Below are 13,551 nucleotides of genomic sequence, written 5' to 3'. Positions count from 1 at the left end.
AGGCATATCCTTTGTTTATCTAAACTTTAACGTTTGTTTATCTAAACTTTGTTTATCTTTAACGCCGCGGCGGCGTGCATTGAATTGGAAGTTGATCTGTCAGCACTATCCTTATCTTAAGGGCAGATGTTTTTATTTTATTTGGGTTATAATTGCTTACTCAATGTAGTATTTCATCTCGTCTTTGATATGATTTAAATCAAATGCCTCGTCATTATAATTCGCTTCCGATAGCGAAGAAAGTAACAGAAGTTATTGAAAACGAAAAAATTTCGATTGACAAATTAGTCGGTATTCTCGGCACAGCAATTAACGGGACTTAAACAGCGGAACTTTGTAACTGAACAAGAAATTATGTCTGTTTATAGAATTAAAGAGAATGTATTATAACATAAAAAACGAAGCAACTTAAACAACGTACATTGAAAGAAATGTTTAATAAAGTAAACAAATAAATATTAAGCTTTTTTTTTTTGTAAATTTTGATACCCTTTAGATCATAATTGTTCTTTATTTCGTAAATTACGGTTTCATATTTTTAATTTTATAATTTCTGCATGCCATTTTACCAGATTTAAACTGATGATCTATAATCCGGAAAAATCGATAATCCGGAATCGCCGAAGTCCCGTTACAAAACAATTTTTTGAAAACAAAATATAAACATGCCTGGTATTTTTGTGCATTAAGCTGCAGAAAAATTATCAGTAATGACATAAAGTGAGAAATTTAGAACTAATTTTCACAAAGACAAAAAATTGAAATTCATAAGTAAAAAATTTCAAATAATCCTATAAATGCAATAGAGAATGTAATAAATGTTAAAACCAAAACTTTACAAACAAGCAATACCCCAATTAAAAAAAATCGATGAAGTGTTAAAAAAAAAAAAAAAAAAAAAAAAAAAAACAGACAGAAGAGGAATTCAATCAACCTCAATGCCACCTCTTCAGGACGAGGGACATTGAGATCAACTGAAATCTCTCTTCCTCAAAAATCCTTGCTTTTCTGTATCCAGAATTAGCCAATGAACCATTTCAGTGTATTTTAACCTGTTAACTGGGGAATAAGCTTTCAGTAAAATCGTTTACAATGGGGACTTTTTCCTTTGCAGTGATTTCAGCACATCGCAAGGAATAAATAAAAGAAAATCGTTTTAAAATATTTAATGATATTAAATATTAAAATTAAACATTTTTAATCCGGAAAAGCAAATTAATTGAACGAATTTAAACAATTATTTCGTATGATATTCCCTAAAGCAATGCGGCATACACAAAGCAACACTGCAGTCGAGACACCAAAATCTCGATTCTTTCCTAAGATCTTTGGAATAGCATAATTTGCATCTCCTCGTTACATTTACTCTTGAGGAGTCGAATGGTACATAGTCTGCAAAATGTCTTTCAAAGAGTCGAGATGGTTTTGGTGTCAAAGATGATCGTCCTGTACTAGTAGATGGCAACTGCGATCCATCTCTATATTTTTCAACACCTTTTTCTACAGTTTCGAGAAGGAAATGAAGCCTATCTAGGTGACCGCCATCTTTCTTGTATAAAAGATATGCATTCAAACACACCATGTCTAGTGCATGTAAAAACATCTTATGGTAATACTTTTTTACTTGGTTTCTAGCGATTTCATAAGTTTTCATTTGTTCGTCAGCAAGATCAACTCCTCCCATATTTTTGTTTTAGTCAGCGATAACTTCCAGTTTTGATATCGTTTTCCTTTGTTTTTCTATTTCTACAAATTTATTGTCGTGGATAGTACTCAATATAATTACATCCTTTTTGTCTTTCCACTTCATAATCATTATTTTGTCTCTGTGCCTAGCAATATGTTCATCTTTTTTCAAAACACAATTTTTGATATCAGATGGTATTCCCTTTCTATTTTTTCACATTGTTCCTACAACATCGTTTTTTCTTCTGCACCTCTTCTCAGCTAGATCAGTACTAGTATACCAATTATCGAGATATAGCGTATATCCCTTATCCAACAAATCGTGGCACAATTCAAGAACAATACGATTTGGTCCCTGTTCTTCTGGATAGTTCGAACCATACTGTGTGTCTTTACCTGTATATATTATGAAATCACTTATGTATCCGGATTTACTTTCACATATCTTATACAATTCAACTTTTAACAAATCAACTTCTTTTCAATGGAATGTACTGTTTACAAGACAGTCTTCCTTTCCATAGCAAAAGAGACTCATCTACAGATATTTCCTTATCTGGTACGTATAACACCTTGAATTTGTTTCGTAAATAGTTCAAAATAGAATCGATTTTGTAGGTTTTTTTGTTGCACACTTTTAGATCGAAAGTATTGTTATCACTAAAATGTAAAAATTTTACTAACAGTTGGAATCTTTTTTCTGACATAATTTTATAAAAAAATGGAGTCTCCAGACTTTCTCGCTTTGTGAAATAAAGCTGAGAAGGTTTTCCTATTATTCCTTGCAAAATTAGTAAAAAAAGTAATACTCTCATCTCTCGGTCATCTGTGTCAACCCACGAGAGACATCTTGAACGCGGTTTCATGGAAGTATTTTTTTCAAAAAACTGTCTGGCTTATTTGTTTGATTGTTCCACAATAAGTTCTACAAAATTCTCATCGATAAATTTCTCGAAATAAGAAATCCTTTTCTTCAGGTCCTTCAAATGTAAGTCTAGATTGAGATAAAAACGGGAAAGGCGATCGCAATATTCTTTCACATTTCCATTCAGCTGATGTCGGTTGAATGTTTTGGTCTATAACATCATCATCCTTTGATTCAATGTCCGGACCATCAGTAAAGAAGTCGTTATCGCTTTCTTCCGAACTGGTACTTATTCTTAGAATTCGACGTCGTTTACCAAACCTCCCGGGCAATATTTCATCGTCACTTTCAAACAACTCAAAAATATTTTCTTCTTCACAATAATTTTTAGCCATATTTATAAAAAACTAACAATTACTCAAATCAACAAGTTATTACTAATATGTAAAATACTGAAATGCAGACTAAAATGAAATTAAGTTGTGAAAATTAGGAGTGTTATCACAATTTATGAGCGGACAAGTGATTCCATTAATCGATTTTTCTTGAACAACGGTCAAGTGACAGATTGCAAAAAAATGTAAGAAAAATTTCGTCATGCCCATTGAAATAGTCTTCCCAGCATGACGAAAAATTTCGTCATACCCAGTTAACAGATTAATTATAATAGTTCACCCGAAAATCCTGGCCCCTCCCCAAAGCAAGGAAAAAACAAAGTAAATTCTAATTAGAATCTTGTACCTTAAATATAGAGAATCCTATTTAGCCCCTTCCTTCTCACTCCTGTCAAAATGATGGGGTGAGGTTTCGCCCTCTATTTCTCGTGCCCATGATTTTTCCGGGCTGGAGAGTTCAAAAGCAATGTGCTAAAAGGATTAAAACCTATTCATTTCTTTTGCTCGGAAAACTTTTATTTCTCATTTTAGACACCAGATGGCAGTACCAGAATAATATTTTATACAATTAGAGATACATTGTACTAATCATTGTCAGTACTAATCAAACGTGTATTTATGCTATCTGTTTTGTAGTTTTATCGTTAGCTGAGTCACTTAGGTAGTCTTATTGTGAATGCACGTGGTTTCTGTTCTGTGATAAATATACTTATATTTTTATTCTGTACATTATGGAGTCAGAGTCAGATAGTGAACTGGATTCTGATTTTAGTATAAATGGATTTGAAAGTGATTCTGAAGTAACTGATTTTTATGAAAGTTCAGTTAGTGAATCTAAGAACAGTTATGATGTATCTGTACTGTTGCCTGGACGAGCATGGACTAAAATTGTATCTACTTCAGATCATGCACCCCCACGTTTTAAATTTTGGGGAACACCAAAGATAAATATAAATTTTCATCCAAATTCTGGTGTCTTACAATATTTTAAGTATTTTGTGAATGACAATTTGGTGGATCTCATCATTTCGGAAACAAATACATATGACAAACAATGCCAAAATTCTCGAGGATTCCGCCTATCCAAAAATAGATACTTGTCACAAAGGAAGAAATTCTTAAATTTCTCACTATAGTTTTTACAAAGTATTGTAAAAAAAACCAGATACGAAAATGTATTGGAGCAAAAACATTCAATTTCAACACCTATTTTCAGAAGCATAATGCCTTGTAATAGATTTTACGAAATACGCAAGTTTCTGAATTTTATAGATAATGAAGCTTTTGATTGTAACACACATCCAAATCCCAAGCTGCATAAAATATGGCCAGCGTTACAACACCTGAATGAATTGTTTCAAAGAGCCGTAACTCCTGGACATGATATTGTAATTGATGAAACCCTAATGCTTTTCAAAGGTCGTTTAGGATGGTGACAATATATGCAGAAAAAGAGATCCCATTTTGGAGTAAAATCGTATTTGTTATGTGAATAAAGTTCAGGGATATATGGTCACAAATTATATATACTGAAAAAGGCATGGTTTTGGATGTAAAATATAAAGATCTGCCCCAATCAATTCAAGTTGTGATGTCACTTGTTAAGCCTCTGCTAAAACAAGGATATTGTTACAGTTTTCTTTTCTTTTGACACCAGTTGTTACGTTATTTTCTTCCTTCACATTCGTACGTATTTGGAGTGAATAACGGCGAACATTTGATGAAGTATCGAAACACACTTTTAGCCACTATTGTCTGGTAGCTCCAATAACACTTTTTACAGTTGTCGAAAATCTACTATAAACACACTGGAACAATCAGCAACACAGCCTTCACACTGTCAGGCAATAACTGTGGAGATAGCTTCACTGCAAAGCTTCAGACTCTGCTCGGTCGTTCTCAGAACTTCGCATAGTCTTGAGACTCTCCACGCTACACCTCGCAATGCACTCGATGACACATGAGCACAGCTCCCGACTGTTCAGTCGTTCCCGGAGCTCAACACGCTCTCTCGAGGATGTACTAAGCACAATGTACTACGAGACTCTTGGGTGTACTCGACGACCCAGTCAGCACTCGCTGCCCGGCTGTCAATTCGTACACTGAATGACTGCGGACCAGCAGGGTTTATATAGCTTTCGGCTTGTGTTCGAGAACATTCTGGGCTAAACCAGTAAGAATTTGTTCCAGAAGGTTCTCCAACCGTCCATGGTATATCGCCAATTTTGTCACCAAATGGGCAATTTCTTGCCAAATGTGGCAACCCTAAAACTGCTTTACGAAGAAGCTATCTTACTGCGCCTTGACATTTTGTAACAATATTGTCTGATAACAGACAATTTTTATACCTTCCCAGAATTGGCAGACATGCTTTTAACATTTCAAACAGACACTTATGGAACTGTAAAACTAAACCGAAAAGACTTGCCTCAAGAATTAATAAAAAAGAGAATCGCTAGACGAGACACACACTCGATGAGAGACATACACTGACTGACTGACTGCGGACCAGCAGAGTTTATTAGCTTTCGGCTTGTGTTCGAGAACATTCTGGCCTAAACCGGTAAGAATTCGTTCCAGAAGGTTTTCCAACCATCCATGGTATATCGCCAATTTTGTTGCCAAATGGGCGATTTCTCGCCAAATGTGGCAACCCTGCTTTCCTTGCCATTTTATGGCAAACATAAAACTGCTTTGCGGGGAAGCTATCTTACTGTGCCTTGACATTTCGTAACACTGCCCCCTCCCAAGGATTGCACGTCCCAGGCAGTACAACCCTTGGTCAGAAGCCAAATTCGATACAAACAAAACATAATAAAACAAACAAGTAACATAACTAAAGAAACAAAGATTCACACTATTTGCAAGTTAGATACACAAATTAAACAAATCACAATTTTAAAAGAAACAAATATTTACACTATGTTCAAGTTATATACACAAATTAAACACATCACAGTTTTAAATTATACAAATTAAAGTTAAGAATGAATTTCAGTTTCCGTCTTTTCATTAATTTATACCTGGATCAAATACTTTTCACTGCAGTTCTCAGATGCATTTCTGTTTTGCATATCACAGTCTGGAGATTCAGTTCCTTAAGGCTTTTCATCCACAGGAAAATCTAAAACAATTCATACACCACTCTGTAGATCATTCACAGCATGCGTATAGTTCACCTCGGTATCATTAGCAGATGGTACATGCTTATTTACCTCTATTTCCTGAAAACCAGATCGGATGTTTGCACCAGGGTCATGAATAGAATCCGATCCTTTACAAACAGAAGTATCCGGGTTTGGAATCAAGTCCTTGTCTGCAAAACCTGCACTATGAAGCACACACATAGTTTGCAAAGTGGATGAATTTTCTTGCAGTACTGGAGCACACTGCTTAAGCTGCACATCAACTTCTGTCATCTCTGCATCACATGCATTTTCAGATGGTTCAATACTCGCGAACTGCGATTTCATAACTTCACTATCAGTTTTGACGAACTTAACAATCGCATTTTTTCTTTCTTCCACTTCAGGCACTTGAGAATCAAAATCTACTTTCCCGTCTTTTATTTCTTCATGTTTTCGTTCTTTATCTTTAATCCCATTAGTTGTTTCATCTTTCATTTCTTGATCTTCCTCAGACATTTCATTAGCTACTTTCTTCATTTCTTCAACTTTTGATTCTTGAGAAGCCACTTCTCTCATATCCACATCATCTTTTATGGCTCCTGTTTCTTCTGTAAGCTCCATTTTCACCTGTTGGAGTTGCTCTCGTGCCCTTTTCTTGGCCGACATTTATTTCTTCTCACCGGGCTTTCTTCTGTTCCAGTCCGGCTTCCATCTCTTTTAGTGCAGCTTTGATTCATCTCCTGATATCCAGCTTTCATTTAAGCTCTCATCTCTTGATACCCGGCTTTCATCTCAGCCCTTATCTCGGCTAAGAAGTCCATCAAAGTCTTTGTTTCTTTCGCCATGGCTTTCCTCTGAAGGCGGGTCACTGGCATTCACTCTCAAATCCCACTTCTGACACCAGTTGTTACGTTTTTTTTTAATTCTTCTAACACCAGTTGTTACGTTATTTTTTCCTTCATGTTCATACGGGTTCATGTGGATTTGGAATGAATAACGATGACACTTGATGAAGTATTGAAATACACTTTATTAGCCAGTATTGTCAGCACAGCTCCAATAACACTTTTTACAGTTATCGAAAATCTACTATAAACACGCTGGAACAATCAGTGACACAGCCTTCACACTGTCAGGCAATAACGGTGGAGACAGCTTCACTGCAAAGCTCCTGACTCTGCCCGGTCGTTCTCGGAACTTCATGTACTGTCGAGACTCTCCACACTACAACTCGCGATGCACTCGACGACACATGAGCACAGCTCCCGACTGTTCAGTCGTTCCCGGAGCTCAACACGCTCTCTCGAGGATGTACTAACCACGATGTACTACGAGACTCTTGGGTGTACTCGACGACCCAGTCGGCACTCGCTGCCCGGCTGTCAATTCGTACACTGAATGACTGCGGACCAGCAGGGTTTATATAGCTTTCGGCTTGTGTTCGAGAACATTCTGGGCTAAACCGGTAAGAATTCGTTCCAGAAGGTTCTCCAACCGTCCATGGTATATCGCCAATTTTGTCACCAAATGGGCAATTTCTCGCCAAATGTGGCAACCCTGCTTTTCCTTGCCATTTTATGGCAACCCTAAAACTGCTTTACGAAGAAGCTATCTTACTGCGCCTTGACATTTTGTAACAATATTGTCTGATAACAGACAATTTTTATACCTTCCCAGAATTGGCAGACATGCTTTTAACATTTCAAACAGACACTTATGGAACTGTAAAACTAAACCGAAAAGACTTGCCTCAAGAATTAATAAAAAAGAGAATCGCAAAAGGTGAAAATGTTGCTTTTCATCGAGGTAATGTTCTTGCCATGAAGTGGAAAGATAAGAAAGATGTTACCATACTATCTACAGTTCACACAAATGACATGGTAGATGTACAGTGTTATAACAAAGTTGTCAAAAAACCTATAATTGTCACAGATTACAATAAAAATATGGGTGTGGTAGATATTGTAGACCAGTATCTTCGAGATTACTCTATTGTTCGAACAAAAGGAAAGAAATATTATAAGAAAATATTTTTTTATTTGATAGACCAAACTATTTTGAACTCGTAACTTATTTACAAAAATAGGGCAGAAAAAAATCCCATTTGATGTTTCGTTTATCTTTAGTAGATGGATTTATTGAAATGTATCAGTTATCAGACACCATTTCAAAAAGAGGCCTGCCAAGCTTGGGGGATAATCTAAACCGTTTCATTGAAAGGCATTTTATTAGACAGATACTCCAACTGATAAGAAACAGCAACCATCAAGAGAATGCAAAGCTTGTTATTCCAGAAGCGATGAAACAATAAGAGATGTAGGAAGGAAACTCGGTACTTACTGTCCAGATTGTGACATTGGCCTTTGCATTTCATGCTTTGAAATTTATCACACAAGAAAAAATTACTAAGCTTTGTTTATATTATGTGTAAGTTTAATAAAATTCTCTTTTAATGTTTAAAACACATATTTCTGAAATTTTCTTGGCGTTTCCTAAAAAATTATATTTAAAAAATTTCAAGGGGGAAAAAAATCCAGAAATTGAAAATGAATGCATATATTGTACATACATTTATTTCTGTGCAATTTTCTTCAATAAAAAATAGGCACTTTTATGACCATTTTCTTGAAAATTATCCGATCGCTAAGGGGTTAAAGAATTGAAAACGTAAGTGAAATAATAAAATACATCAGAGGTAAATTCAAATCAAAATTTCACCTTAAAACAAAGAGCACATAATCCAAATAATTTAAACGTAAGTGAAATTATTAAATTTTACCTAAAAGACTTAATTAAAAAATAAAATTTTGATTTGAATTTATCTCTGAAGTATTTTTTTATTTCACTTAATTCTTTGTTTTCAATTGTTTAAATAGAATTCTCTGTAGTTAAGGTACAAGATTCTAATTAGAATTTACTTTGTTTTTTCCTTGCTTGGGGGAGGGTCCAGAATTTTCGGGTGAACTATTATAATTAAAATACATTGAAATGGTTCATTGGCTAATTCTGGATACAGAAGCAAGGATTTTTGTGGAAGAGAGATTTCAATTGATCTCAATGTTCTTCCTCCTGACGAAGTGGCATTGAGGTTGATAGAATTCCTCTTCTGTTTTGTTCGTTTTTCTTTACATTTAACCGGTTTTTTGAATTTAGGTTTTGCTTGCTGTAGAGTTTTGATTTTAACATTTACTATTAAATTCTTTGTTGCATTTATAAGATTATTTGAAATTTATTATTTATGAATTTCAATTTTGGTCTTTCTGAAAAAGTACTTCTAAGTTTCTTACTTAATTTACTCATATTTTTCAGCAGCTGAATGTCCAAAAATGCTTGGCATGTTTTTTAAAAATTTTTTTGTAATTATATATATATAGTCAAAAGTCGTTAATCCGGACTCGTCGGGACTTCGGCGATTCCGGATTATAGATCATCAGTTTAAATCTCGTAAGATGGCATGCAGAAATTCTAAAATTAAAAATATGAAACCGTAATTTATGAAATAAAGAACAATTATGATCAAAAGGGTATCAAAATTTACAAAAAAAAAAAAAAAAAAAAAAAAAAAAAGCTTAATATTTATTTGTTTACTTTATTAAACATTTCTCTCAATGTAAGTTGTTTAAGTTGCTTCATTTTATGTGATAATACTTTCTCTTTAATTCTATAAAAAGACATAATTTCTTGTTCAGTTACAAAGTTCCGCTGTTCAAGTCCCGTTAATTGCTGTGCCGAGAATACCGACTATCTTGTCAATCGAAATTTTTTCATTTTCACTAACCTCTCTGTCACATTCTTCATGTCTTTATCCATTTTTTGCAGCAATTCCACTTTTTGTTTGTTGGGCCTCATACTTTCGTTTTGTAGATCCTTTAGAAGTTCCAGCATCGGAAATTCTATTTGACATAATTGAAAATTCAAGTTTACTTTTATAAAATTGCTCTTACAGTCTGCAAAAAATAATAAGCGGGATCCAATTCGAAGATTAAGGAACAATGCAATCATTAACATTAACTGAAATAGATAATTAGATAATCTTAGCTTACACCGTCCGTTATACGTTAAACGCGCAGGCGAAAACGTATTCTGCACTTGCGCACACGCATATGCGCAGTAGTCAAGGTCTTACGCACACGCGTAAAACGCCTGTGCGCATGTGCCGACGCGGCGCATGCGCAGAAAGTTTTTAGCTTAAGGTCCGGATTATGGGTGTCCGAATTAACGACTTTTGACTGTATATTGCAGCATATGTAAATATACATATATTTCAGCATTTATTATCTGTACATATTTTTATTGAATTTCCTTAGGTAACTTTTATTCATCAAGTGAGATGTCCACGGGAAATGCCTAAAATACAGGATATAGATTGGGTGGGATCAGACAGACCAGTTTTAGCTACAGTAGATGGATGTCTGAGAGTGACTGATATTATGATAAAGCTTAGTTCCTCTCCCATACATGACTACCAACCATCTGGTAATTAATTAGAATATAAAATTTATATTTATTGTTTTTCATAATATTTCTACCTATTTTAGAAATATTAGAGTTGAAATGTGTAATGGGTGTTGTCTTAGTCTTAGTGCAGAAAGTTTTAAATAAAATGGATTTTATGATAATAGTAATAGTACCAATATTTAGATTAAGTGGAAAAATATACTTATTCAGCAGCCTTATGTAATTAGAACTGTGTTTTGATATTTCTTCACTTGAAGCAAAAATATAAATACCAGCACTTTTTACACTAGTATAAATCTTCATATATCAATTTAAATCTTATTTTACAAACCATCATGTTTAACACCTTCAAATCAGCTGCAAGAAAGATGTATTATTGAAGATTACATTTAAAAAGTTTTACATTAAAAAAAGTAATACCTACAGTGATTTGTTCCTTAAAAATAGGGCGAAAATTGCTAATCTTTATTTGATAATTTAGTCAAAATAATAACTTATATAGAAAGTACAAAGTTCAGAAGTTATCAAACTGTGTGTCAATGTGCATCATTGTTGTGTTATACAGATGTAAAAAATTCTACGATATTATATTTTCTATTACTATGTGAATAGTTCTATCATCTTGCTGTTTTTCTTTTCTTTTCTTTTCTTTTTTTTTTTTCGTATAACAAACTAGTTAGACAGACCTCTGCTCCATTCATCTCTTCCTGTCCTCTTTTTTCCCCATTCTCCCCTTATAGCATGTTTGTCATTATTTTTGTTACATCTTAATTATTAATCAAAACTGACATGTAATGCAGTTCTACTGTATCTTATCTTTCATTGGCTGAGGATATCATCCTGGAAGCCAATCAGGAAAACTCAATCTGAAACAAACCAGCAACAGTTATATAATTACAGTTATACACCCAATTATTTAACAAAGAAATTTTAACTTTTTAATATACCTCCAACAGTGTGAAGGGAAACAAAAAGGCAAATCACAAATAACAATTCTAAGAACACTGGACATTTAAACAGTTGTTAATATGCTACTTATAAAAGAAGTTTCACAATAGGTTAAATCAGATCTGCTCGCAGGAAAATTTTTTCAAAGCATCAGCCTTTCAATCAATCTGCAGAAAATTATTGGACCAAAGGGATGTTAGCCCAGAAGGGCTATTTGTCTTGAAATGGCATTTTGCATCGATCGTCTATAAATGCCCATTTCACTTTTCAAATTGTTGCCACCAAATATCACCCTGTATTATATTTAAAAAAATTAAATAATAAAGAATATGCATGAATGTATGTATGTTTCTTGTATTGTGAAAAATCAGTGATACCTAGATCCATCAAATTTTAAATAATAATCTTGCACCTGAATATGGGTGCCTGGAAGCCCAAATTTGGAATTCATTTTATTGTCTATTTCATATTTTGTAAAAGGTTATAAATTTTTGATTAACAAACCCAGCAGTATTAAAGCAAGTAATGGCAACATTGTGCAGGAAAAAACATTTTTATCTGTAGTGCACGAGACTGTCTATCGGAAATTCTAAAGATATGCTATTTTTAAAGATTTTTAGCTCCAAAGGACATTAGCCCAAGTGGTCTCGAAATGCGCATGTCTGTGTAAATGAAAATATTTTTTTTTTGGGGGGGCTGCCTTTGAGCATAATATGAAATTTGAAAGCTTTGGGATATTTTTTTTTTTCGTTTTTTCCTAATTCCTTGTCCACTGGTTATTTCCACAGTTAAAACTGCATATACATAAAGTATTGTATTTGATATCGCAGAATCCTTAGCTGTGAAATAACTTATCTAAGTACTAGGATTCCAAGGAAGTAAGCAATTTCCTAATTTCTGTGATGGGAAAAACTAAACAGAAGGTTGTTTCTGTTTTTGTTGTTGTTATTATTATTATTTTGTCAAAGCTTCTTTGCCCCAAAACCTTTTATGCAAATTCTTTTTTTTTTAATGCTCAGAAATATGCTTTCTAATGGACAAACAAATTTTCATATCCTTTCTTTCAAATGAGTTAAGAAATTTGTCATAGAAAATTTTACTTTCCCTGAACACAGTTGCTACATAACAGAATCAAAACTAATAGTTTCAATCTATGTACACTGCAGAAAAAAAATGAGAGGACAGACAGTTCTGTATCTCCTATTCTACTGGGCCAATTGATGAAATTCAACTTGCGTTTTTCATGTATCGAAAGCACGACTTAATATATGTATTAGATTTATACTTGTATACAGCTTTGTTCTAATATAGGTATTTTGACACAAAATCAGACTTTTTTCTGTAATGAATGCCAATTTTTTTCCATATTGTGATTCTACAACTCAAATTATGCCAAACTGCCAAGTTTTGTAAGAATCGCAGTAGTTTTTAAAAAATTAGATCTCAAAATTTTAGCTCCTCAATGTTAATTGAATTTGATATATATTTATTAATATTTCTTTTTTATTAAACTTACTTGATTTCTTCCAGAATTCGAAATTTAGCCTTAATCCAAATATAATTCTCACATCTTTTATAAGTTTAAGTATTTTTAATAAAGTTTTCGAAAAAATTTTAACGTTATAACCTGTAAAATTTTTATCATGTTAAAGTAGATGTTTTTCTAGGCACACCTGCAAAAATTAGAATTTTTTATTCAAAGTTTTCTAAGATATACATGAATTTACATATTGACATGTTTTGAAGTTTAGCATCTTTTTTTTTTTAACGATAATAACACCACATGTGGTTTATGGATTTTGTTAAAATTATTTGAAAGTATGAAATGACCTTTCTTCCTCTTGTGTACAGTGAAAAAAAAGGGGGGGGGAATAATAAGTTGCTGTAAGTTAAGAAGTTTGCCAAGTAATATTCTTGGTGCAAACTGGGGGGGGGAATGCACCGAGATAAATTTTCGAATTTCTCCCTAAATTTCACACCAAATTTAATATTTAGGAATAATTTGAGTTATAGAATCAAAATACGGAAAAAAATTGGCATGTCATTGTGATATTTTGTTATTACAATACAA

General features: G+C 33.4%; 1 protein-coding gene across 1 annotated transcript in view; it reads left to right on the top strand.

Annotated features, from left to right (window-relative positions):
- Positions 1-13,551, top strand: part of LOC118199333 (WD repeat-containing protein 11-like) — a 153,600-nt gene that overhangs the window by 93,135 nt on the left and 46,914 nt on the right. Inside the window, exon 18 of the mRNA XM_035371166.2 lies at positions 10,382-10,550. Coding sequence (XP_035227057.1) covers positions 10,382-10,550 — 169 coding nt within the window. The remainder of the gene's footprint in view (positions 1-10,381; positions 10,551-13,551) is intronic.

Source organism: Stegodyphus dumicola, chromosome 2 (assembly GCF_044657685.1).
Source record: "Stegodyphus dumicola isolate Sdum_Otavi_A_Nest chromosome 2, ASM4465768v1".
Classification (NCBI taxonomy): domain Eukaryota; kingdom Metazoa; phylum Arthropoda; class Arachnida; order Araneae; family Eresidae; genus Stegodyphus; species Stegodyphus dumicola.
The sequence above is the reverse complement of the archived record's forward strand: the minus strand, read 5'-3'. Positions and strand labels throughout refer to the sequence as shown.